Source organism: Gallinula chloropus (genome assembly GCF_964237585.1).
Source record: "Gallinula chloropus genome assembly, chromosome: 26".
Taxonomy (NCBI): domain Eukaryota; kingdom Metazoa; phylum Chordata; class Aves; order Gruiformes; family Rallidae; genus Gallinula; species Gallinula chloropus.
In genome coordinates this window covers 4,100,781-4,127,227 of record NC_140111.1, presented here as the reverse complement: position 1 = coordinate 4,127,227, position 26,447 = coordinate 4,100,781, and the positions used below count along the sequence as shown (strand labels likewise).

Sequence of the window (26,447 nt, the reverse complement as noted above, 5' to 3'; positions counted from 1 at the left end):
TTTAGGAAGAAACTGTTCCCTGAGTAGGTGGTGTTGGCAGGTTGGATGGGCTTTGGAACAAACTGGAAGGTTTGTGAGTCCATGGCACAGGGATTTGATGGAGATCATCCAAACCATTGTATGAGACCATGACAGTGGGGTTCATGGCTATGACCTGTTTCATCTGCATCCTCACCGCCTCTGTGTGTGTGTGAACTTGTGTTGACTTGTGTGATGGCTGCAAGGGCGGCAGCAGCACCCGGGGTGTCCCGGGGGTCGCTCTGGGTTTTGGGTGCCTTGTCCCCAGGCAGCAGCAGCAGCAGCACCCGCCCCGTTCCTCTGGCCGGCTTTCCCGAGATCCGGCCGCGCCGGTGGCTCGTCCCGCTTCGCTCTGCGCCGGGGAGTGCGGGGGGCCCAGGGCTGGGCAGCGCCGCACCCCTCGGGCCGCTCCGCTCCCGGCCCGCCCGGCCCGGCCCCTCCGGCAGCGCAGAGCTCAGCCCCGGGGCGGAGCTGGCGGCAGCGGGGCCGTGAGGAGAGAGAGGAGGCGGCGGAGAGGAGGCGCCGCGGCCACAGGCAGCAGAGAGCCGGGGCTGGCGGGATGCGGCGGGACCGGGGCGCAGGGCTGGCGGGGCTGGCCGCGGTGCTGCTGGGTGTGTGGGGCTGCCGGGGGTGGGGAGGGGCTGGTGTGGAACGACCACTGTGCCCGAGAACGGTCTCTGTCTCTCCTGCTCCTTCTCGGATCTTATTACCCACTTCCTGTCCTCCTGTCCAGGTCTCTATTACTCCATTCATTCCTTTCTCTGCCTCATTTTCTGTCTTTCCTTTTCTCATCCATATCTCCCCCCTTCCACCCGTCACGCACACATTCCTCTATTCCTGGGCACTTTTATTCCTGCCCAGGCTGGAAACCCTTCTCCTCCTCATGTCGGCACGGTGCCGGTGCTTGTGCGGGATTTCCTCTGGGAAACACCAGGCAGGGCTGGGCAGAAAGCAGTTTCTGAGGTTTTTTCCTTCTCTTTCCCTTTCCTGTCAGCAGCTGTGGGCAGAGCCCAGGTGCAGCAGGAGCCGTGGGCAGAGACCACCGAGGGCACCGAAATCACCATCAACTGCTCGAACCCCAGCATACAGGCCTATAACATCCAGTGGTACCGTCAGCTTTCAGATCAGACGCTGCAACACATTGTAACCGGATACCCTGGAGATAAATCACTGCTGGACCCGCCTGGGAATGTGTGGGTGTCGGCAGACCGTCGGTCCAGCACCCTGCGTCTCTCCCAGCCCCGGCGCAGGGACGCGGCGGTGTATTACTGCGCCGTGGGAGACACGGGGAGAGGAGCCGGGGCTGCGGCCGGGCACGAACCGCCGCGGGCGGGGCCGGGCGTGTGTGTCGGGCTCGGGGGCACAGCCCGGCCGGGCCCGCCAGGGGGCGCTGCCGCTCCGGCCCCTGCCCGGGACCCGCGGCTCTTCCCCCGCCCCGCCGGGCCCGGCCCCGTCAGCACCAGCTCCTCCCGCCAGTCGGGGCTGCGCTCGGCTCCTCTGCGCAGTGACGGCTGCTGCGGATCGGTGCTCCCGCAGGCAGCAAACAGCCTCTCTTGGGCAACGCTCCCTGTGGAGCCTGAGACGGGCCGTGCAAGGCCGGGGGGCAGCAGGATGTGTCCCACAGGGCTCTCCTGCTTCTCCAGAAAGGGCTCAGAGCCTTCGGGGTGACGTGGAGCCTCTGGCCTGTCTGGAAAGGCCTGCCAGCCTTGTCTGTGTGATGCACAGGTTCCCTTCCAGCCCAGCTCAGGCTGGTTCTGCTCTGGCCTCTGTCCCCCCTTCCCAAGGATGCTGAGCTCTTTTTCCCAGGCACAGGGACATCTTCAGGTCCCTCCTGTGAGACACAGAGATTTCATGGTTCCCTTCATGAACTCAGACGCTTCCAAGGGATGCTCAGCGTAGGGGCTGTCTCATCATAGCTTGGCTCCCTTCCCAAGGACACCCACAAACATCTCAAGCCCAGGGCGTCACTAACTCCACCAGCCCCTCAGGCATTTCAATTAGGCAATGAGGAATTGTGCAACAAGGAAACCATCACACAATTACCAGAAATGCCCAAATGCCCTCCAGCTGCCAAATCTAGGGAAATATTCTGAAGGCCAGAGGAGCAGAACTGTTGCTGTGCTCCTTCAACTGTTGTTTCCCGAGTCCAGGGCCCCGCTCAAGCAGGCTCAGCCTCAGCACATTCTTGACAACTCTGGTCAGAGGGGTTTTGTCTGTCTTCATGCCCCCTGCTTCCTGGTGCCCCTGGAGCAGTGGACACGCTCTGCTGTCCCTTGAGGACCAGCTGTCTGGGAAGGAAGGGAAATCAACAAGAGTGATGGAAAGCTTGGGAGGGCAGACTGAAGGCATCAGGGAGGAATCTGACTGGCAGAGAAAGAGGCTGTCCTGACAGCACTGTTAGTGCTGCAAGAGGGTCAGACCCTCCCAGTGGAAGCAACACCTGTGTGAAATAATGAGCAACCATGAGAGAGACTTGGGGGGAGCAAGATAAACAGATGTGCCATGTCCTCTCAAATGACAGTCCTTGGGCATCTGGACAAGAAGCACAAGAGCAGTGCCCATTTCCTGAACTCTTTTGCCTCAATCGAGCCAATGGAATGACCCAGGGGCCCAGAAATGTCCTTCACAGTTCTCCATCAGCACTGGAGATGGGTGTTCTGCTTCTGCTGACGTCTTTCTTCCCCAGTAATCCTGGGGCCTCTCATCCCGGGACACACAGAAGTCTTCAGATGGGAAAGCACGTGGCATAAGGCAGGAAATGAGAAGGCAGCAGTGCAGGAAACCAGGAGACAGCCCATGCCATTACCTGGGATGGTTTGCATTTGACAGGAGCTGGTCAGAACATTATTACTTCCGCAAAGGTGCCTGTGGGCCTGAGGCAGTGCAGGGCTCCTATAAAAGGCAGCCCAAGTGTCTGCTCTCTCATCGCCTTCTCTCTCCTTCTTTCTCCTTGGGAATCAGGTGAGTTTGAGGCCTCTTCTCCTTCTCCTTCTCCTTCTCCTTCTCCTTCTCCTTCTCCTTCTCCTTCTCCTTCTCCTTCTCCTTCTCCTTCTCCTTCAAGATCAGGTCTTTCCTGGATGTATGTTGCCGATGATACAGTGTGTCCTAGCCCACGGCTGGGAGCTGCTTCACATGGGAGAGGGACGGGGAGAGAGAGTCTTGCACAGAGAGGGGCTGGGCCTTAGTTGAGGTGGCTCCTGGGACTTGAGCTGGGCAGCATATGCTGGGCCAAGCAGGTGCCTTGCCTCCCTAGTGGTTGGGTGCAGTGCTGCTTCTCATGTGTCTTGGTTTGCTCCCTCCCCTGACCCTTTCTCCCAGGTGATCCTCTGACCCAGAGCCATGTCCTGCTCCGAGAAGTGCCGTCCCTGCTGCGAGCCCTGCCAGCCTTGCTGCCCTCCTTGCCAGCCCTGCTGCCCTCCTTGCCAGCCCTGTGGCCCGACCCCTCTGGCCAGCAGCTGCAATGAGGCCTGTTGCAGGCAGTGCCAGAGCTCCACTGTGGTCATCGAGCCCCCTGCTGTGGTGGTGACCCTGCCTGGCCCCATCCTCAGCTCCTTCCCACAGAATACCATCGTGGGCTCCTCCACCTCCGCTGCTGTTGGCAGCATCCTCAGCTGTGATGGAGTGCCCATCTGCTCTGGGGGCTTTGACCTCTCCTGCATCACCAGCCGCTACTGTGGCAACAGATGCCAACCCTGCTAAAGCTGCAGGCAGCCTCCCCTGGCAAGAACCTCCCATGGCCTGAGAACGTGATGCTGGGGAGGAGATAGAGATTCAGGGCATTGAACGTAGAGCTGTTTCCTTCTTCCACTCTCCTCTCTCTTCATTTCCTGTGCTGTCTCCATCTTTCACCCTGCCCTTGCAGTCACCTGTTGGCCTCCCTCCTTCAGAAGGGCCTGCAGACAGACAACACCCTGCAGGAGCTCGACTGCATCTTAGGGGCTGTTGCTGGTGCTCCCTGTGAGCCACCCCTCTTTCTCCTTTACACTCATTAAAGTTGTATTGCATCCAAACCTGGGTCTTCGAGTCCTCCTTCCTTTTATGGCAATTTTCCCAGTCTGCTCAGAGAAAGAGGTGGAGGAAGGAAGCAGAAGTTAGGACTCGCTGCAATGGTACTGTCTGTCTCCCTTGAACCTGAGGCTGACATCCCTGGTTACAGGACAACCAGTGGGCATCAGTGAGAGGATGGCTCCAAAGAGTGGGAGGTGCAGGGATGGAAAGAACAATGCCTGAGGAGAACTCACAGCCTCCCCTCTGCCTTCCTCTCTGCTCCATGACCTGGTCTAGTGTCCATGGCTTGTAGACATGGGTACAGGTAGTTGAAATAGGTACCTCACCCAGTGTTCCAGTGCCTAGCCCAGCCCAGATGCTGGCCAGACATGCAGGGCTGAGGGAATTCACATGTTAGTGCTGGCATCAGCCTCACACAGGCTACACAGTGGTGCCCGCACTGCCTGTGATCTCAGCAGCCCCATGGGCCACTGCAGATTCAGAACAGCACTGATCCTCTGTCCTCTCTCCAGCCACCCTTTAAGTACTCTAATACTGTGATGAGGTCTGCCCTGAGCCTTTTCTTCTCATAAGACAGGTACTCCAGCCCTTTGCTCATCTTTGACATGTCCACTGGTGTGGGTGCTGGCTCAGGATCAGCAGTGGGTTTCTTGGTGCTAAGTGGCCATGCAGTGGTAGAGCCACCAGGGTGAAGATAACCACGACCCCATTACCCACACTACACTGGGTTTAAGGAAGCAGGTTTTATGTTTTGTGAGAGTGTTCCCTGCTTTACCACTGCTGCCATTCTGTAAAGCAAATACTTTCTATTCTCAAAAACACAAATTCTCCTTAGATTAAAGCTATATTAATTAATTGCCTCTTCAACTACATCTATATCAATCTATCCAGTATTATTACATATCAAGCAGCCCAACAGCCCCCACCCCCACCCCCACCACCCCGGTACATATCCATCCCTAGTGAGATGAACACCTTTCCTGAAGAGCTCATGGGGCTGCTGAGCCTTCAAGGCCTCCTACTTTTCAGGCAGTTGTAGGCAGAGACACAGCAAGGCAAAGCCTGATGGTGACTGGCAGCAGAACATCCACAGATTTGTTCCTTAGTTCCAAGTGCCAGTGTCCAAAAGAGGAGCCACTGAAGGCTGTGCCAACCTCCCATTCCTCTGGGAATGGAGAAGGGTGTCCTTGTGCCCTCACCCCCTTCCACCCCAGAACAACACTCTTTACCTTTGGCACCACAGGAAGTGTCCATGGAGGGAATGAACACAAGGAGACCAGGCTTGAATGCAGCAGAACTTTAATGAACCAGAAGAGGGAAATAAAGTCACTCCAAGTGGAGGACAGCAGTGCAGGGAGTCCCAGGGGTACCCAAGAATCCCTGCCTGTGAGGACATTCCTGCATGCTGTTTGTCTACAAACCAAAGAGGCAGAACACATCGTCCCCACCAGGCTGGTCTAGGCGACCTTAATCTGAAGTGAAACAGAAGCAGACAAGGAAGCAGGAGAGAGAAGCATAGCCATTCAGCTACCCTGGAAACAACATCCTAAAGATCGATCCTGTGTCCATCATCATCTTCTGAGTTCCTTAAAGTGTTTCTGTGGGGTTTTTCCAGCATCTTTAGCAGGGGAGGCACCTTCTGCCACCGTAGCGGCTGGTGATGCAGGAGAGGTCCAAGCCCCCAGAGTTGATGGGCACTCCATCACAGCTGAGGATGCTGCCAACAGCAGCGGAGGTGGAGGAGCCCACGACGGTGTTCTGTGGGAAGGAGCTGAGGATGGGGCCGGGCAGGGTCACCACAACAGCAGGGGGCTCGATGGCCACAGTGGAGCTCTGGCACTGCCTGACACAGGGCTCATTGCAGCTGTTGGCCAGCGGGGTCGGGCCGCAGGGCCGGCAAGGCAGGCACTGTCTGTAGCAGGACATGTTTCTAAGGCTGGAGCTGCACCTGCAAGAGAAGCAGGGAGGAAGCACAGCACCAGGGTGGGTGAGGAGCAGCCTTGTATTTTTCCATTTCACAAAGAAGCCAAGGGGTCCAGGGGAGCTGGAAACTCCACCGGGAGCAAATGGTCTACATCATCCTATAAAGAGCAGCCTGGCTCACAGAGGGTCCCTCCCAATCTGTAATCAAACCCTTCCTCAGCCTCAATCCAGTCTCTGTCCCAGGAACCTTCTCTCTACTTTGTCATTACATGAAGATCCAAAGCAGAGGGAAGGCCAGAGCCAAGAGCATCTGAGATGCCCATCCATTGGACATCTCCCTCTGGAAGAAGAGGAGAAGGGGCTCAGCACTCACCTGGTTCCCAAAGAGTAGGAGGCAAGAGAGCTGTGTGAGAGAGCAGGGACTTGTGCTGGCTTTTATAGCTGCCCTGCATTGCCACAGGACATGAGGCCCCTTTGCAGAGGTACCAATTTTCTGACCAGCTCCTCTTGCATGCAAACCATCGCTGCTGATGCTACAGGCTGGGCTGTATTTTCCAGCACTGCTGCCTTTTCATTTGCAGGTTTCTAGGGCAGGAATGCAGCAGTGTGAGCAGTAGATTCAGCTGAACTGTTGCCAACACTGCCCCAACCTGGCTATCACTCCCAGACCTGAGATGCTAAACATTGAACAGCAGCCTGTGTTGGTTTGACCCTGGCTTGAGGGCAGACTCCCAGAGGCTTAGGAGTGGAGATAAGGACAGGGAGAGATCATCCCGTAATCAACATCATGGTTAAAACAGGTTCAACACAGAGTGATGGAAAGAAAACTCTCTAATTTACTACACACCCAGTGACACCAGAGTGGGAAATAAGGAGCACGACCAGATCTTAAAGTACCTTCCCCCACCTCTCCCTTCTTAGCAGACCTCATTCCTCTCATGACTTCACTCCCTTCTTCCCCCCCACTGTTGCATGGGGAGGGGCAGGGACTGGGGAATGGGGGTTTCAGTCAGTTCCTCACAAGTTGGTTTCCTTCTTGGCCATGGGGACATTCATTCCACACACCTTTCCCCTGCTGCACCGTGTGGTCCCAGCCACAGGAGACAGTCCATCACATAGAAAGACCAAGAAGACCAAATGCAAGGTCCTGCATATGGGTCAGGGCAATCCCAAGCACAACTCCAGGCTGTGTGGAGAATGGCTTGTGAGCAGCCCTGAGGAGAAGGACTTGGTGGTCTTGGTTCACAGAATCACAGAATTGTAGGGGTTGGAATGGACCTCAAGAGATCATCGGGCCCAACCACCCTGCCAAAGCAGGCTCCTGAGCTCATATTGCACAGATAGGCATCCAGACAAGTTTTGAAAATCTCCAGAGAAGGAGACTTCAGCACCTCCCTGGGCAGCCTATTGCAGTGTTCTAATTGATGAAATGTAAACTATAAGTCAGCAGTGCAGCCTGTAGCCCAGAGCACCAACCTGGTCCTGTTCCACACAGCAGGAGAGACATGACCAGCAGGTCTAGGGAGGTCATTCTGCCCCTCTACACCACTCCCATGAGACCACTCCTGGAGTATTGTGTCTGTCTTTGGTGCCCCCAACATCAAAAAGACCTGGAGCTGGTGGAGGAAGTTCAGGGGAGGGCAATGAAGGTGATAAGGAAGATTGAGCACCTCCACAGTGAGGATGAGTTGAGAGAGTTGGGGTTGCTCAGCCTGGAAAAGGGAAGACTCCAGGGAGTTCTTAGAAGAGCCTTCTAGTAGCTGAAGTGGGAGAGGGTCTTTTTGCTAGAGCATGTATTGAGAGGAGAAGGGTTAAGATCTTTAAGGTGAAAGCAGGGAGATCAAGATGAGGTTTAGGAAGAAACTGTTCCCTGAGAAGGTGGTGTTGCCAGGTTGGATGGGCTGTGGAACAAACTGGAATGTTTCTGTTCCCATGGCACAGGGATTTGATGGAGATCATCCAAACCATTGTATGAGTCCATGGCAGTGGGGTTCATGGCTATGACCTGTTTCATCTGCATCCTCAACTCCTCTGTGTGTGTGTGAACTTGTGATCACTTGTGCAATGGCTGCAAGGGGGCAGCAGCACCCGAGGTGTCCCGGGGGTCACTGTGGGTTTGGGGTGCCTTGTCCCCAGGCAGCAGGAGCAGCACCCGCCCCGTTCCTCTGGCCGGCATTCCCAAGCTCCGGCCACACCGACGGCTCCTCCCGCTTCGCTCTGTGATGGGGAGTGCGGGAGGCCCAGGGCTGGGCAGCGCTGCGCCCCTCGGGCCGCTCCGCTCCCGGCCCGCCCGGCCCGGCCCCGCCAGCGGCGCAGGGCTCAGCCCCGGGGCGGAGCTGTCGGCAGCGGGGCCGTGAGGAGAGAGAGGAGGCGGCGGAGAGGAGGCGCCACGGCCACAGGCAGCAGAGAGCCGGGGCTGGCAGGATGCGACGGGGCCGGGGCGCAGGGCTGGCGGGGCTGGCCGCGGTGCTGCTGGGTGCGTGGGGCTGCCAGGGGTGGCGGGGGTAGTGTGGGACCACCCTGTGTATGGGAATACTCTGTGGCCCTCCTGCTCCTTCTCGGATTTTATTCCCCACCACGACCCCATTCTCCCTTGCTACTCAATACTACTCCATTACTTTCTTTCTATATTCCTCTTTCCCTTTTCTCCTCCGTATCTCCAGCTTTCGAACCATTACTCCTCTCTCTATCAACTATTCCTTGCACTTTCGTTCCTGTCCAGGCTGGAAACCCTTCTCCTCCTCTTCTCGGCACGGTGCCGGTGCTTGTGCGGGATTTCCTCTGGGAAACACCAGGCAGGGCTGGGCAGAAAGCAGTTTCTGAGGTTTTTCCTTCTCTTTCTCCTTCCTGGCAGCGGCTGTGGGCAGAGCCCAGGTGCAGCAGGAGCCGTGGGCAGAGACCACCGAGGGCACTGAAATCACCATCAACTGCTCGCACCCCCACGTACAGGGCAGCGACTTCATCCACTGGTACCGGCAGCTCCCGGGCCGAGGCCCCGAGTTCCTTGTGAGCGCACTGAAAGACTCCAAGGATCTGGAGGACCCGCCTGGGAAGCTGTCGGTGTCGGCAGACCGTCGGTCCAGCACCCTGCGTCTCTCCCAGCCCCGGCGCAGGGACGCGGCGGTGTATTACTGCGCCGTGGGAGACACGGGGAGAGGAGCCGGGGCTGCGGCCGGGCACGAACCGCCGCGGGCGGGGCCGGGCGTGTGTGTCGGGCTCAGGGGCACAGCCCGGCTGGGTCCGCCAGGGGGCGCTGTAGCTGCGGTGCTGCCGCTCCGGCCCCTGCCCGGGACCCGCGGCCCTTCCCCCGCCCCGCCGGGCCCGGCCCCGGCAGCACCAGCTCCTCCAGCCAGTCGGGGCTGCGCTCGGCTCCTCTGCGCAGTGACGGCTGCTGCGGATCGGTGCTCCCGCAGGCAGCAAACAGCCTCTCTTGGGCAACGCTCCCCGTGGAGCCTGAGACGGGCCGTGCAAGGCCGGGGGGCAGCAGGATGTGTCCCACAGGGCTCTCCTGCTTCCCCGGAAAGGGCTCAGAGCCTTCGGGGTGACGTGGCCCCTGTGGCCTGTCTGGAAAGGCCTGCCACCCTTGTCTCTGCCATGCATCTCAGTGGGCACGTGTTCCCTTCCAGCCCAGCTCAGGCTGGTTCTGCTCAGTTCTCTGTCCCCGCTTCACAAGGATGCTGAGCTCTTTTTCCCAGGCACAGGGACATCTTCAGGTCCCTCCTGTGAAACACAGAGATTTCATGGTTCCCTTCATGAACTCAGACTTTCCCAAAGGATGCTCAGCGTAGTGGCTGTCTCATCATAGCTTGGCTCCCTTCCCAAGGACACCCACAAACATCTCAAGCCCAGGGTGTCACTAACTCCACCAGCCCCTCAGGCATTTCAATTAGGCAATGAGGAATTGTGCAACAAGGAAACCATCACACAATTACCAGAAATGCCCAAATGCCCTCCAGCTGCCAAATCTAGGGAAATATTCTGAAGGCCAGAGGAGCAGAACTGTTGCTGTGCTCATTCAACGGTTGTTCCCCCAGTCCAATGCCCCTGTCAAGCAGGCTCAGCCTCAGCACATTGTCAACAATGTGGTCCAGATGGGTTTTGTCTGTCTTCGTGACCCCTGCTTCCTGGTGCCCCTTGGAGCAGTGGACACGCTCTGTTGTCCCTTGAGGACCAGCTGCCTGGGAAGGAAGGGAAATCAATAGGAGTGATGGAAAGCTTGGGAGGGCAGACTGAAGGCATCAGGGAGAAATCTGACTGGCAAAGAAAGAGGCGCCACTGTGCACATGGCAAATGAGTCCATGAAAATTGTCCTGAAAAGACTTGGGGGGAGCAAGATAAACAGATGTGCCATGTCCTCTCAAATGGCAGTCCTTGGACATCAGGACAAGAAGCACAAGAGCAGTGCCCATTTCCTGAGCTCTTTTCTCTCAGTCGAGCCAATGGAATGACCCAGGGGCCCAGAAATGTCCTTCACAGTGCTCCATCAGCACTGGAGCTGGGCGTTCTGCTTCTGCTGACGTCTTTCTGCCCCGGTAACCCTGGGGCCTCTCATGCCGGGACTCACAGAGACCTTCAGATGGGAAAGCACGTGGTATAAGCCAGGAAATGAGAAGGCAGCAGTGCAGGAAACCAGGAGACAGCCCATGCCATTACCTGGGATGGTTTGCATTTGACAGGAGCTGGTCAGAACATTAGTACTTCCGCAAAGGTGCCTGTGGGCCTGAGGCAGTGCAGGGCTCCTATAAAAGGCAGCCCAAGTGTCTGCTCTCTCATCGCCTTCTCTCTCCTTCTTTCTCCTTGGGAATCAGGTGAGTTTGAGGGCTCTTCTCCTTCTCCTTCAAGATCAGGTCTTTCCTGGATGTATGTCGCCGATGATACGGTGTGTCCTAGTCCACGGCTGGGAGCTGCTTCACATGGGAGAGGGACGGGGAGAGAGAGTCTTGCACAGAGAGGGGCTGGGCCTTAGTTGAGGTGGCTCCTGGGACTTGAGCTGGGCAGCATATGCTGGGCCAAGCCGGTGCCTTGCCTCCCTGGTGGTTGGGTGCAGTGCTGCTTCTCATGTGTCTGGGTTTGCTCCCTCCCCTGACCCTTTCTCCCAGGTGATCCTCTGACCCAGAGCCATGTCCTGCTCCGAGAAGTGCCGTCCCTGCTGTGAGCCCTGCCAGCCTTGCTGCCCTCCTTGCCAGCCCTGCTGCCCTCCTTGCCAGCCCTGTGGCCCGACCCCTCTGGCCAGCAGCTGCAATGAGGCCTGTTGCAGGCAGTGCCAGAGCTCCACCGTGGTCATCGAGCCCCCTGCTGTGGTGGTGACCCTGCCCGGCCCCATCCTCAGCTCCTTCCCACAGAACACCATCGTGGGCTCCTCCACCTCCGCTGCTGTTGGCAGCATCCTCAGCTGTGATGGAGTGCCCATCTGCTCTGGGGGCTTTGACCTCTCCTGCATCACCAGCCGCTACTGTGGCAACAGATGCCAACCCTGCTAAAGCTGCAGGCGGCCTCCCCTGGCAAGAACCTCCCGTGGCCTGAGAACGTGGTGCTGGGGAGGGGATAGAGATTCAGGGCATTGAACGTAGAGCTGTTTCCTTCTTCCATATTCCTCTCTCTATTTCCTGTGCTGTCTCCATCTTTCAACCCTGCCCTTGCAGGCACCTCTTGGCCTCCCTTCCTAGGCAGGGCTGGGAACACCCTGCAGGAGCTCGACCGCTTCTTAGGGGCTGTGCCTGGTGCTCCCTGTGAGCCACCCCCCTTTCTTCTTTACACTAATTAAAGTTGTGTTGCATCCAAACCTGGGTCTTCAAGTCCTCCTTCCTTTTGTGGCAATTCTCCCAGTCTGCTCAGGGAAAGAAATGGAAGAACGAAGGAGAGGGTGGGACTTGATGCAGTGGTGCTGTCTCCCTTGAACCTGAGATTGACATCCCTGGTTACAGGACAACCAGTGGGCATCAGCGAGAGGATGGCTCCAAAAAGTGGGAGGTGCAGGGCTGGAAAGAACAATGCCTGAGGAGAACTCACAGCCTCCCCTCTGCCTTCCAATCTGCTCCATGACCTGCTCATGTAGTTGAAATAGGTACCTCACACAGTGTTCCAGTGCCTAGCCCAGCCCAGCTGCTGGCCAGACATGCAGGGCTGAGGGAATTCACATGGTAGTGCTGGCATCAGCCTCACTCAGGCTACACAGTGGTGCCCGCACTGCCTGTGATCTCAGCAGCCCCATGGGCCGCTGAAGATTCAGAAGAGCAGCTGTCCTCTCTCTAGCCACCCTTTAAGTACTGTAATACTGTGATGAGGTCTGCCCGGAGCCTTCTCTTCTCATAGGACAGGTACTCCAGCCCTTTGGTCATCTTTGACGTGTACACTGGAGTGAGTGCTGGCTCAGGTTCAGCAGTGGGTTTCTTGATGCAAAGTGGCCATGCAGTGGTAGAGCCACCGGGGTGAAGATGACCACGACCCCATTACCCACACTACACTGGGTTGAAGGAAGCAGGTTTTATGTTTTGTGAGAGTGTTCCCTGCTTTACCACTGCAGCCATTCTGTAAAGCAAATACTTTCTATTCCTAAAAAACACAAATTCTCCTTATATTAAAGCTATATTAATTAATTGCCTCTAACTACAGCAAGGCAAGGCCTGATGGTAACTGGCAGCAGAACATCCACGGATTCTTTCCTTGGCTCTAAGTGACAGTGCTCAAAATGGGAGCCACTGAAGGCTGTCCCAACATCCCATTCCCCTGGGAATGGAGAAGCGTGTCCTTGTGCCCTCACCCCCTTCAACCCCAGAGCAACACAGGAGTGTCCATGGAGGGAATGAACACACAGAGACAAGGCTTGAATGCAGCAGAACTTTAATGAACCAGAAGAGGGAAACAAAGTCACTCCAAGTGGAGGACAGCAGTGCAGGGAGTCCCAGGGGTACCCAAGAATCCCTGCCTGTGGGGACATGCCTGCATGGTGTTTGTCTATAAACCAAAGAGGCAGAAGACATCGTCCCCACCAGGCTGGTCTAGGGATCCTTAATCCCAAGTGGAGCAGAAGCAGACAAGGAAGCAGGAGAGAGAAGCATAGCCATTCAGCTACCCTCGATACAACATCCTAAAGATCGATCCTGTGTCCATCATCATCTTCTGAGTTCCTTAAAGTGTTTCTGTGGGGTTTTTCCAGCATCTTTAGCAGGGGAGGCACCTTCTGCCACCGTAGCGGCTGGTGATGCAGGAGAGGTCAAAGCCCCCAGAGTTGATGGGCACTCCATCACAGCTGAGGATGCTGCCAACAGCAGCGGAGGTGGAGGAGCCCACGACGGTGTTCTGTGGGAAGGAGCTGAGGATGGGGCCAGGCAGGGTCACCACCACAGCAGGGGGCTCGATGACCACAGTGGAGCTCTGGCACTGCCTGACACAGGGCTCATTGCAGCTGTTGGCCAGCGGGGTCGGGCCGCAGGGCCGGCAGGGCTGGCACGGGCTGTAGCAGGACATGTCTTGGGGCTGGAGCTTCACCTGGGAGAGAAGCAGGGAGGAAGCACAGCACAAGGGTGAGTGAGGAGCAGCCTGGGGTTTTTCTGTCTGACAAAGAAGCCGAGGGGTCCTAGGGAGCCACATGGTCTACATCATCCTATAAAGAGCAGCCTGGCTCACAGAGGGTCCCTCCCAATCTGTAATTAAACTCTTCCTCAGCCCCAATCCAGTCTCTGTCCCAGGAACCTTCTCTCTACTTTGTCATGACAAGAAGATCCAAAGCACAGGGAAGGCCAGAACCAAGAGCATCTGAGATGCCCATCCGTTGGAAATCTCCCTCTGGAAGAAGAGGAGAAGGGGCTCAGCACTCACCTGTTTCCCAAAGAGAAGGAGGCAAGAGAGCTCTGTGAGAGAGCAGGGACTTGTGCTGGCTTTTATAGCTGCCCTGCATTGCCACAGGACATGAGGCCCCTTTGCAGAGGTACCAATTTTCTGACCAGCTCCTCTTGCATGCAAACCATCGCCGCTGATGTTATGGGCTGGGCTGTATTTTCCAGCACTGCTGCCTTTTCATTTGCAGCTCTGTGCCAGGCCCATTTCCCAGGGACGGCTTGTTCTGAGCATGGGGAGGAAATGCCCCGGGGTTTCTAGGGCAGGAATGCAGCAGTGTGGGCAGAAGGTTCAGCTAAACTGTTGCCAACACTGCCCCAACCTGGCCATCACTCCCAGACCTGAGATGCTAAACACTGAACAGCAGCCTGTGTTGGTTTGACCTGACTTGACACCAGACACCCATCAAAGTTGCTCTGTCACTCCCCTTTTCATCTGGACAGGAGTGAAAATAGATATTGGGAAGCTTAGGAGTAAATGTAAGGACAGGGAGAGATCATCCTGAAATCAACGTCACGGGCAAAACAGACTCAGCAGAGAGTGATGGAAAGAAACCTCTCTAATTTATTACATGTCCAGCAACACCAGAGTCGGGTAATGAGAAGCACGAACAGATCTTAAAGTACCTTCCCCTCACCTCTCCCTTCTTAGCAGACTTCACTGTAGTCAGGATTTCACTCTCTTCCTCTCCCCACTGTAGCATGGGGAGGGGCAAGGATTGGGGAATTGGGGTTTCGGTCAGTTCCTCACAAGTTGGTTTCCTTCTTGGCCATGGGGACATTCATTCCACACACTCTTCCCCTGATGCATCGTGTGGTCCCCTCCACAGTCCTTCACAGAGAAAGACCAAGAAGACCAAATGCAAGGTCCTGCATATGGGTCAGGGAAATGCCAAGCACAACTCCAGGCTGGGTGGAGAATGGCTTGTGAGCAGCCCTGAGGAGAAGGACTTGGTGGTCTTGGTTGACGTCTCCCACCCAGAACACCAACCGTGTTTTGTAAAAGAGCGGCAGGCACATAACTAGCAGGTCTAGGGAGGTGATTCTGCCCCTCTACACTACTCCCATGAGAGCTTTCCTGGACTATTGTGTCTGGCTTTGGTGACCCCAACAACAAAAAGACGTGGATCTGGTGGAGAAAGTCCAGAGGAGGGCAATGAAGATGATAAGGAGGATTGCAGACCTCTCCTGTGAGGAGAGTTTAAGAGAGAGTGGGGTTGCTCAGCCTGGAAAAGGGAAGACTCCAGAGAGATCTTAGAACAGCCTTCTAGTTGCTGAAGTGGGAGAGGGTCTTTTTGACCGAGGATGTTTTGAGAGGAGAAGGGTTAAGATCTTTAAGGTGAAAGCAGGGAGATTAAGATGAAGTTTAGGAAGAAACTGTTCCCTGAGTAGGGGGTGTTGCCAGGTTGGATGGGCCTTTGGGCAAACTGGAAGATTTGTGAGCCCATGGCACAGGGATTTGATGTGGATCATCCAAACCATTGTATGAGTCCATGACAGTGTGGTTCATGGCTATGACCTGTTTCATCTGCATCCTCACCGCCTCTGTGTGTGTGTGAACTTGTGTTGACTTGTACGATGGCTGCAAGGGCGGCAGCAGCACCCGAGGTGTCCCGGAGGTCGCTGTGGGTTTGGGGTGCCTTGTCCCCGGGCAGCAGCAGCAGTACCCGTCCCCTTCCTCTGGCCGGCTTTCCCGAGCTCCATCCACACCGACGGCTCGTCCCGCTTCGCTCTGTGCCGGGGAGTGCGGGGGGCCCAGGGCTGGGCAGCGCCGCACCCCTCGGGCCGCTCCGCTCCCGTCCCGCACGGCCCGACCCCTCCGGCGGCGCAGGGCTCAGCCCCGGGGCGGAGCTGTCGGCAGCGGGGCCGTGAGGAGAGAGAGGAGGCGGCGGAGAGGAGGCGCCGCGGCCACAGGCAGCAGAGAGCCGGGGCTGGCGGGATGCGGCGGGGCCGGGGCGCAGGGCTAGCGGGGCTGGCCGCGGTGCTGCTGGGTGCGTGGGGCTGCTGGGGTGGCGGGATCCGGACCTTGGACCAGCGCTGTGCCCGGAAACGGTCTCTGACTCTCCTGCTCCTTCTCGGATCTTATTTTCTCGCTTTTGTCCGCCCATCCCGGGCTCTATTAATCCATTCATTCCTTTCTCTGCCTCATTTTCTCTCTTTCCTTTTCTCATCCCTATCTCCCCCCTTTCCACCCGTCATTCACACATTCCTGTCTCCAGCAGCTATTCCTGGGCACTTTCGTTCCTGCCCAGGCTGGAAACCCTTCTCCTCCTCATGTCGGCACAGTGCCGGTGCCGGTGCTTGTGCGGGATTTCCTCTGGGAAACACCAGGCAGGGCTGGGCAGAAAGCAGTTTCTGAGGTTTTTCCTTCTCTTTCTTCTTTCTGGCAGCCGCTGTGGGCAGAGCCCAGGTGCAGCAGGAGCCGTCGGCAGAGACCACCGAGGGCACCGAAATCACCATGAACTGCTCACACACCAGCATACAGGCCTATAACATCCAGTGGTACCGTCAGCTCCCGGGCCGAGCTCCTGAATTACTCGTGAGCGGCATTAAAGATTCCAAAACCTTGAAGGACCCGCCTGGGAAGCTTTTGGTTGCAGCAAACCAACGGTCGAGCAAGTTGTGTCTCTCCCAGCCCCGGCGCAGGGACGCGGCGGTGTATTACTGCGCCGTGAGAGACACGGGGAGAGGAGCCGGGGCTGCGGCCGGGCACGAACCGCCGCGGGCGGGGCCGGGCGTGTGTGTCGGGCTCGGGGGCACAGCCCGGCTGGGCCCGCCAGGGGGCGCCGCCGCTGCGGCCGGGGAGTGGAGACATTCACCCTGGCAGCACCTCCCGGCAGTTGGGTCCTGCGCTCGGCACCTCTTTTCTCTCGAAGGTTCCAGCAATGCCGGTCCCTTTTGAAGCCCCCCCCTTCCAGTAGCACAGAAACAGGCAGGTCCAAATGGCGGCAATCAAGAAGGCAGGGCAGGGCTCGGCCTGCCTGAACAGGGACCTTCTGCTGGAGCTCAGCAGGGAGAAACAAGGCCCCAGCTGATGGCAGCAGGGTCAAGCACTGGAGGAGGGCTGTAGGGTGCTGCTGGCCTTTGCAGAGAGAAAGCTTGTGAGGGCAAAGCTCAGTTCAGGTTGGGGCTGCCAATCCCCTGGGGTTTTTCAAATGTACTAACAGCAAGAGAAGTAGCAGAGAGAATATTGCTCCAATTCCATGAGAAAGGGCACCTTCCTGACACTGGTGAGGTTGCCAGGGGCTTCTGCAAGAAGCAGCTAGAAGTTCTCTGCAGGCTCCAGAGAGTAAATATCGGTCCACTCAAGACCAGAGTTGTTGTTGACTGAGGCCAAGCCTGTCAGTGATGGTCATAATGCCTCTGGGAATCAATCACATGTAGGAGAGAAAACCCAGCAAGCAGCCACTTTTTGCCCCCAGAGAAGGAGTGAAAAAGGTGTAAGAAACTGTGCAGACACCAAGGCCAGTGAAGAATGGCAGGGGAGAGTCGCTCCAGGCACCAGCGTGAAGGATTCCCCTGCAGCCTATGGAGAAGACCCTGGTAGAGTGGGTGTTCCTGTACAGCCCATGGAAGAGGGTAGAGAGCAGATACCCCGTATGCAGCCCATGGAGAGGCCCCACTCTGGAGCATGTGGAGACACATGAAGAACACCGTGGTCCGTGTTGGAGCAAGCCTCTAGCAGCACTTTCAGCCCATGGAGAGAGATAGAGACCCCCACACAACCCCTCCCCAGCTAAGAAGGAAAACAACTCATGAGGAATGGACCAAACCCCTGATTCTCCCATTCCCTGTCCCCGCCCCGTGTCCCAGTGAAATGGGAGAAGGGAGGGAAATCCTGACTAAAGGGAGGTCTGCTGCCAACAGACAGTGGAGGAGGGTTGGGGGGTGGTGTCTTAAGGTCTGGTCAGACTTCTCATTATCCAACTCTGGTGGTACTGTGTGTGTCTGTCCTCCTGCCAGCATCAAACCACCACAACACCTCCACCAACAAGCTGGCAGCAGGTGAGCCATGCCAGATGCTGTGCTGAAAAGTGACAGGAATGCATGATCAGATGTTGGAGGTGTTGGACTGCTGACCTCCATCATGGGGATTCCCTACATGCACACAGTTCCTCTCTTGAGGACAGCACTCATCAGGATTCCTGTTCATATGACATGCTCCATGTCCAAAAGGGATTTCTGAACAGAAATGCAGCAAAGCAAAGACAGATGGGCATTGGCTGTGGAGTAAGTAGGGTTGACTTCCTCCCCGTCAGGAGGCAGTGCCTGAAAGAAGAGTTGCTGCAGCGTGTCCCACCCTCCAATACCTCAAGGAGTGATGAACAGTCCCCCTCTGCCCCCACCTAATTCCCCACAAGCCGTGGCTTTCTCTCTCCGCAGTCAGGACGCAGCTGGAAAGAGCAGCACAGGGACACGGGCAGGGCTGCAGCAATTTATTGAAGAGTCTAAAGGGTGCCATGAGGTCACTCTGAGTGGAGGCCCCAGTGCAGGAGGTGCCAAGAATCTGTTTCCCTTTTGCCATGGCAGAGTTCCCACAGGACATCTGCCCAGCAAAGGGAGACAGGCCAGCAGGTCCCTCCAGGCTGGTTTGTGGGGTCCTCCCAGCAGGATTGGAAGGGAACAGAAGACAAGAAAAGAGGTGAAAAGGATGAGGGGAAGAGAGGAAAGGTAGACATTGGCCGTGTTGTCCAAGAGCTCAGGCTGTCCCAGTCTTGCCCTTGCAGGCCAAGCCAACAATGGTCACGTTGGTTAAAGCAGCAGCACGGAGTTTGGTCCTCTGTGCAGCATCACGCTCTGAGTTCCTGGGGGTCCTTGTCTGAGGTCACTGCCAGCAGCTTTAGCAGGGGGGGCATCTGTTGCCACAGTAGCGGCTGGTGATGCAGGAGAGGTCAAAGCCCCCAGAGGAGATGGGCACTCCATCACAGCTGAGGATGCTGCCAACAGCAGCGGAGGTGGAGGAGCCCACGACGGTGTTTTGTGGGAAGGAGCTGAGGATGGGGCCGGGCAGGGTCACCACCACAGGGGAGGGCTCGATGACCACGGTGGAGCTCTGGCACTGCCTGCAACAGGGCTCATTGCAGCTGCTGGCCAGCGGGGTCGGGCCACAGGGCTGGCAGCAGGGCTGGCACTGGCTGTAGCAGGACATGTCCTGGGGCAGGAGCTGCACCTGGGAGAGAAAACAGCGAGGAAAAACAACATGGGAATTGGTGAGGAGCAGCCTGTCACCACTTCATGAGGAAGACAAAGAACTGCAGGGCCAGGAGGTGGATGCTGTGCAGAGATGTATGAGGGCTTCTTAGCCTTATCCTGCCTGGGATTAAGAAGTCCCACCAACTGTTACCCAGCTCTTCCTAACTCTGACTCCAGCAGCCAGCTCAGTACCACCCCAGCTTCCCTCCATGCCTAACCTCCTCCCCACTACCCTCTCTGGACAAGCAGCCCCAGAGTCATGCCCAGGACACAGCTGCTGTCAGATGAGAAGTCCACATAGGCGAGACCTCCCTTTTAAGAAAGCAGAGAAAGAAGAAGGGGCTTCAGACTCACCTGGTTCCCAAGGAGAAGGAGGCAAGAGAAGTGGGTGAGCGAGTGCCGAGTTGGGCTGGCTTTTATCCTGGGCCTTTACTGCCCCAGGCTGCCAGAGGCATCCCTTGGAGAGGGGATTCTTTTCTGACACGCTCATCTCGAATGCAAAACATTCCAGGTAATGCTCTGGGCTGTGCTCTGGCTTCCTGAGCTGCTGTCTGTCCATGTCCTGCCTCATGCCAGGCACATTCCCCAGTGAATTCCCCACATTTTGTGGGACAGGATGAGAGGCCCAAGGATTTCTGGACCAGAAAATGTCATTGTGGGCAGAGGATTCATTGCATGTAATGGAAGACTGCATCAGAGGTCACGCAAGATAAAGAGCTGGCGCACACACAGACATGTACACTGGCCCTCTCATAATCTGCAATGAACTGAAAAGACTTGAGACAGCCAAACATTGCTGTCTGCACTATATAGGGCCACCAAAATGACCAATGGGCTTAACATAATCTTATTCTATTGTCCCACTTGTCCAATGGTTCAGTGTTGTTGAGGAAAGACTTGTGCACCTGAAGAGAGCAGGAGATGCAGCTTCTGAGAGTGTGGTGCCCAGCTTGAGCCAATTCACTGGCACAGAAGCCCTCTCTCTGCTGCCTGTCTTTTCTAGAGGACCCTGTATATGGTCTGTAGGCAGGGGACAGAACTGCTTGGAGGTGATCCTGCTCTGGCAGGGATTTTGGGCGAGATGATCTCCAGAGGGCCCTTCCAGCCCCACTCATTCTGTGACTCCGTGATACAGATCCCCTTGCCCTTTTCCTCCTGATGCTGTTTTCCATATCCGATGTGCCAAGGAACCCTGGGAATAACAGGAGTTGTGTAAGATTGCGAAGTGCTTCCCCTGAAAAACTACCTGCCTGATGGTCCTGTGGCCGTGGCACTGCCCCTGCCCTTGGGCTCCTTCCCGGGCAGAGGACATCCCCCATGGCTGAGGTGTCCTTGCTGGGTGCAGACTCTGGCCCCACTCCTGCCCAGCCAGTGCCGCTGTGGGGAGCTCTGCTCTGGCCGGTCTGTCCCGCTTCACTCTGTCCCGGGGAGCGCGGGGGCCCAGGGCTGGGCAGCGCCGCACCCCTCGGGCCGCTCTGCTCCCGTCCCGCCCGGTCAGGCCCCGCCGGTGGCTGAGGGCTCAGCCCCGGGGCGGAGCTGGCGGCAGCGGGGCCGTGAGGAGAGAGAGGAGGCGGCGGAGAGGAGGCGCCGCGGCCACAGGCAGCAGAGAGCCGGGGCTGGCGGGATGCGGCGGGGCCGGGGCGCAGGGCTGGCGGGGCTGGCCGCGGTGCTGCTGGGTGCGTGGGGCTGCCGGGGGTGGTGGGGGCTGGTGTGGAACCACCGCTGTGCCCGGGAATGGTCTCTGACTCTCCTGCTCCTTCTGGAATCTTATTACCCACTTCCTGTCCTCCTGTCCAGGTCTCTATTACTCCTGTCGCTGCCTCATTTTCTCTCTTTCCTTTTCTCATTCATATCTCTCCCTTTCCACCCGTCATTCACACATTCCTTTCTCCAGCAGCTATTCCTGGGCACTTTCGTTCCTGCCCAGGCTGGAAACCCTTCTCCTCCTCATGTCGGCACGGTGCCGGTGCTTGTGCGGGATTTCCTCTGGGAAACACCAGGCAGGGCTGGGCAGAAAGCAGTTTCTGAGGTTTTTCCTTCTCTTTCTCCTTCCTGGCAGTGGCTGTGGGCAGAGCCCAGGTGCAGCAGGAGCCGTCGGCAGAGACCAGCGAGGGCACGAAAATCACCATCAACTGCTCCCACCCCAACATACTGATGGGCGAGTCCATCTACTGGTACCGCCAGCTGCCGGGTCGAGGTCCCACATTCCTCGCGGTCATTCACAAAGACTCCAAGGATCTGGAGGACCCACCTGGGCAGCTGTCGGTGTCATCAGACCGGCGTTTCAGCACCCTGCGGCTCTCCCAGCCCCGGCGCAGGGACGCGGCGGTGTATTACTGCGCCGTGGGAGACACGGGGAGAGGAGCCGGGGCTGCGGCCGGGCACGAACCGCCGCGGGCGGGGCCGGGCGTGTGTGTCGGGCTCGGGGGCATAGTCCGGACGCGCCCGCCAGGGGGCGCTGCCGCTGCGGTGCTGCCGCTCCGGCCCCTGCCCGGGACCCGCGGCCCTTCCCCCGCCCCGCCGGGCCCGGCCCCGGCAGCACCAGCTCCTCCCGCCAGTCGGGGCTGCGCTCCGCTCCTCTGCGCAGTGACGGATGCTGTGGATCGGTGCTCCCGCAGGCAGCAAACGGCCTCTCTCGGGCAGCGCTCCCCGTGGAGCCTGAGACGGGCTGTGCAAGGCCGGGGGGCAGCAGGATGTGTCCCACAGGGCTCTCCTGCTTCCCCAGAAAGGGCTCAGAGCCTTCAGGGTGACGTGGCCCCTCTGGCCTGTCTGGAAAGGCCTGCCAGCCTTGTCTGTGTGATGCACAGGTTCCCTTACAGCCCAGCTCAGGCTGGTTCTTCTCTGGCCTCTGTCCCCCCTTCCAAGGATGCTGAGCACTTTTTGCCAGGCACCGGGACAGCTTCAGGTCCCTCCTGTGAGACACAGAGATTTCATGGTTCCCTTCATGAACTCAGACGTTCCCGAGGGATGCTCAGCTTAGGGGCTGTCTCATGGTAGCTTGGCTCCCTTCCCAAGGACACCCTCAGGCATCTCAACTCCAGGGTGTCACTAACACCAGCAGCCCCTCAGGCATTTCAATTAGGCAATGAGGAATTGTGCAACTGAGAAACTATCACACTCAGGAATTACCAGACATACCCAAATGCCCTCCAGCTGCCAAATCTAGGGAAATATTCTGAAGGCCAGAGGAGCAGAACTGTTGCTGTGCTCCTTCAACTGTTGTTCCCCCAGTCCAATGCCCCGCTCAAGCAGGCTCAGCCTCAGCACGTTGTCAACAACGGTATCCAGATGGGTTTTGTCTGTCTTCGTGACCCCTGCTTCCTGGTTCCCTCTTGGAGCAGTGGACACGCTCTGCTGTCCTTTGAGAACCAGCTCTCTGGGAAGGAAGGGAAATCAATAGGAGTGATGGAAAGCTTGGGAGGGCAGACTGAAGGCATCAGGGAGGAATCTGACTGGCAGAGAAACAGGCGCCACTGTGCACATGGCAAATGAGCCCCAAAAAATTGTCCTGACAGCACTGGTAGTGCTTCAAGTGGGTCAGACCCTCCCAGTGGAAGCAACACCTGTGTGAAACAATGAGCAACAATCAGAGAGACTTGGGGGGAGCAAGATAAACAGATGTGCCATGTCCTCTCAAATGGCAGTCCTTGGGCATCTGGACAAGAAGCACAAGAGCAGTGCCCATTTCCTGAACTCTTTTGCCTCAGTCGAGCCAATGGAAGGACCCAGGGGCCCAGCAATGGCCTTCACAGTGCTCCATCAGCACTGGAGCTGGGCGTTCTGCTTCTGCTGATGTCTTTCTGCCCCGGTAACCCTGGGGCCTCTCATGCCGGGACTCACAGAAGTCTTCAGATGGGAAAGCACGTGGCATAAGGCAGGAAATGAGAAGGCAGCAGTGCAGGAAACCAGGAGACAGCCCATGCCATTACCTGGGATGGTTTGCATTTGACAGGAGCTGGTCAGAACATTATTACTTCCGCAAAGGTGCCTGTGGGCCTGAGGCAGTGCAGGGCTCCTATAAAAGGCAGCCCAAGTGTCTGCTCTCTCATCGCCTTCTCTCTCCTTCTTTCTCCTTGGGAATCAGGTGAGTTTGAGGCCTCTTCTCCTTCTCCTTCTCCTTCTCCTTCTCCTTCTCCTTCTCCTTCTCCTTCTCCTTCTCCTTCTCCTTCTCCTTCTCCTTCTCCTTCTCCTTCTCCTTCTCCTTCTCCTTCTCCTTCTCCTTCTCCTTCTCCTTCTCCTTCTCCTTTCTCCTTCAAGATCAGGTCTTTCCTGGATGTATGTCGCCGATGATACGGTGTGTCCTAGCCCACGGCTGGGAGCTGCTTCACATGGGAGAGGGACGGGGAGAGAGAGTCTTGCCCAGAGAGGGGCTGGGCCTTAGTTGAGGTGGCTCCTGGGACTTGAGCTGGGCAGCATATGCTGGGCCAAGCAGGTGCCTTGCCTCCCTGGTGGTTGGGTGCAGTGCTGCTTCTTATGTGTCTTGGTTTGCTCCCTCTCCTGACCCTTTCTCCCAGGTGATCCTCTGACCCAGAGCCATGTCCTGCTCCGAGAAGTGCCGTCCCTGCTGTGAGCCCTGCCAGCCTTGCTGCCCTCCTTGCCAGCCCTGCTGCCCTCCTTGCCAGCCCTGCGGCCCGACCCCTCTGGCCAGCAGCTGCAATGAGGCCTGTTGCAGGCAGTGCCAGAGCTCCACCGTGGTCATCGAGCCCCCTGCTGTGGTGGTGACCCTGCCCGGCCCCATCCTCAGCTCCTTCCCACAGAACACCATCGTGGGCTCCTCCACCTCCGCTGCTGTTGGCAGCATCCTCAGCTGTGATGGAGTGCCCATCTGCTCTGGGGGCTTCGACCTCTCCTGCATCACCAGCCGCTACTGTGGCAACAGATGCCAACCCTGCTAAAGCTGCAGGCAGCCTCCCCTGGCAAGAACCTCCCGTGGCCTGAGAACGTGGTGCTGGGGAGGAGATAGAGATTCAGGGCATTAAATGTAGAGCTGTTTCCTTCTTCCACTCTCCTCTCTCTATTTCCTGTGCTGTCTCCATCTTTCAACCCTGCCCTTGCAGGCACCTGTTGGCCTCCCTCCCTCGGCAGGGCGGGCAGACAGACAACACCCTGCAGGAGCTCGACTGCATCTTAGGGGCTGTTGCTCCCTGTGAACCACCTCCCTTTCTCCTTTATACTCATTAAAGTTGTGTTGCATCCAAACCTGGGTCTTCGAGTCCTCCTTCCTTTTGTGGCAATTCTCCCAGTCTGCTCAAGGAAAGAGGTGGAGGAAGGAAGGAGAGGGTGGGAGTCGCTGCAGTGGTGCTGTCTCCATTGAACCTGAGGTTGACATCTCTGGTTACAGGACAATCAGTGGGCATCAGCAAGAGGATGGCTCCAAAGGGTGTGAGGTGCAGGGATGGGAAACAACAATGCCTGAGGATAACTTACAGCCTTGCCTTCCCCTTCCACTCTGCTCCATGACATGGTCTAGTGTCCATGGCTTTTGACATGGGCACAGGTAGTTGAAATATGTACTGTGCCTCTGTCCTCTCTCTAGCCACCCTTTAAGTACTCTAATACTGTGATGAGGTCTGCCCTGAGCCTTCTCTTCTCACAAGACAGGTTCTCCAGCCCTTTGGTGATTTTTGACGTGTCCACTGGAGTGGGTGCTGGCTCAGGATCAGCAGTGGGTTTCTTGATGCAAAGTGGCCATGCAGTGGTAGAGCCACCTGGGTGAAGATGACCACGAACCCATTACCCACACTACACTGGGTTTAATGAAGCAGGTTTTATGTTTTGTGAGAGTGTTCCCTGCTTTACCACTGCTGCCATTGTGTAAAGCAAATACTTTCTATTCCTAAAAAGCACAAATTCTCCTTAGATTAAAGCTGTATCAATTAATTGTCTCTTCAACTAGATCTATATCACTATATCCAGTATTATTACATATCAAGCAGCCCAACAGACACCCCCCCCTCCACGCCCCCGCCACTGCAGTACATATCTAGCCATAATGAGGTGAACACTTTTCGCCAAGAGCTCATGGGGCTGCTACCCTAGGTATGTAGAGATATAGCAAGGAAAGGCCTGATGGTAACTGGCAGCAGAACATCCACAGATTTGTTCCTTGGCTGCAAGTGACAGTGGCCAAAATTCCTCTGGGAATGGAGAAGGGTGTCCTTGTGCCCTCACCCCCTTCCACCCCAGAGCAACAAAGAGCAGCGAAGTGAGTGTCCATGGAGGGAATGAACACAAGGAGACCAGGCTTGAATGCAGCAGAACTTTAATGAACCAGAAGAGGGAAACAAAGTCACTCCAAGTGGAGGACAGCAGTGCAGGGAGTCCCAGGGGGTACCCAAGAATCCCTGCCTGTGGGGACATTCCTGCATGCTGTTTATCTACGACCCAAAGAGACAGAAGACATCGTCCCCACCAGGCTGGTCTAGGGATCCTTAATCCCAAGTGGAGCAGAAGCAGACAAGGAAGCAGGAGAGAGAAGCATAGCCATTCAGCTACCCTGGAACAACATCCTAAAGATCGATCCTGTGTCCATCATCATCTTCTGAGTTCCTTAAAGTGTTTCTGTGGGGTTTTTCCAGCATCTTTAGCAGGGGAGGCACCTTCTGCCACCGTAGCGGCTGGTGATGCAGGAGAGGTCCAAGCCCCCAGAGCTGATGGGCACTCCATCACAGCTGAGGATGCTGCCAACAGCAGCGGAGGTGGAGGAGCCCACGACGGTGTTCTGTGGGAAGGAGCTGAGGATGGGGCCGGGCAGGGTCACCACCACAGCAGGGGGCTCGATGGCCACAGTGGAGCTCTGGCACTGCCTGACACAGGGCTCATTGCAGCTGTTGGCCAGCGGGGTCGGGCCGCAGGGCCGGCAAGGCAGGCACTGTCTATAGCAGGACATGTTTCTAAGGCTGGAGCTGCACCTGGGAGAGAAGCAGGGAGAAAGCAGAGCACCAGGGTGAGTGAGGAGCAGCCTGGGGTTTTTCTGTCTCAGAAAGGACCCAAGCGGTCCTGGGGAGCTGGAAACTCCACCAGAAGCCACATGGTCCACATCATCCTATAAAGAGCAGCCTGGCTTACAGAGGGTCCCTCCCAATCTGTAATCAAACCCTTCCTCAGCCCCAATCCAGTCTCTGTCCCAGGAACCTTCTCTCTACTTTGTCATGACATGAAGATCCAAAGCACAGGGAAGGCCAGAGCCAAGATCATCTAAGATGCCCATCCATTGGACATCTCCCTCTGGAAGAAGAGGAGAAGGGGCTCAGCACTCACCTGTTTCCCAAAGAGAAGGAGGCAAGAGAGCTGTGTGAGAGAGCAGGGACTTGTGCTGGCTTTTATACCTGTCCTGCATTGCCTCAGGACATGAGGCCCCTTTGCAGAGGTACCAATTTTCTGACCATCTCCTCTTGCATGCAAACCATCGCTACTGATGGTACGGGCTGGGCTGTATTTTCCAGCACTGCTGCCTTTTCATTTGCAGGT

The 26,447-nt window shown here is 56.9% G+C and overlaps 4 protein-coding genes across 4 annotated transcripts; all 4 read right to left on the bottom strand.

Moving 5' to 3' along the window:
- Positions 1–5,646: 5,646 nt before the first annotated feature.
- On the bottom strand, positions 5,647–5,952 carry LOC311201101 (feather keratin Cos1-2-like; the record flags this gene model as incomplete). Its single annotated transcript, XM_084275404.1, has 1 exon — positions 5,647–5,952. One exon carries the CDS (start codon positions 5,950–5,952, stop codon positions 5,647–5,649), a length of 306 nt encoding a protein of 101 aa, XP_084131530.1.
- A 7,158-nt stretch (positions 5,953–13,110) lies between these two features.
- On the bottom strand, positions 13,111–19,377 carry LOC311201028 (feather keratin Cos1-1/Cos1-3/Cos2-1-like; the record flags this gene model as incomplete). The annotated part of the gene is made up of 2 exons (XM_084275332.1): positions 19,332–19,377; positions 13,111–13,418 (listed from the first exon to the last, which is right to left on the bottom strand). The coding sequence occupies exon 2, from the start codon at positions 13,414–13,416 to the stop codon at positions 13,111–13,113; it is 306 nt and encodes a 101-aa protein (XP_084131458.1). The 5' UTR covers positions 13,417–13,418; positions 19,332–19,377.
- On the bottom strand, positions 18,625–18,933 carry LOC311201027 (feather keratin Cos2-3-like; the record flags this gene model as incomplete). The annotated part of the gene is made up of 1 exon (XM_084275331.1): positions 18,625–18,933. The coding sequence occupies one exon, from the start codon at positions 18,931–18,933 to the stop codon at positions 18,625–18,627; it is 309 nt and encodes a 102-aa protein (XP_084131457.1).
- Positions 19,378–24,636: 5,259 nt separating the features above from the next.
- Positions 24,637–25,866, bottom strand: LOC311201100 (feather keratin Cos1-2-like; the record flags this gene model as incomplete). The annotated part of the gene is made up of 2 exons (XM_084275403.1): positions 24,637–24,685; positions 25,577–25,866. 2 exons carry the CDS (start codon positions 25,864–25,866, stop codon positions 24,637–24,639), a joined length of 339 nt encoding a protein of 112 aa, XP_084131529.1.
- Between the last annotated feature and the right edge of the window lie 581 nt (positions 25,867–26,447).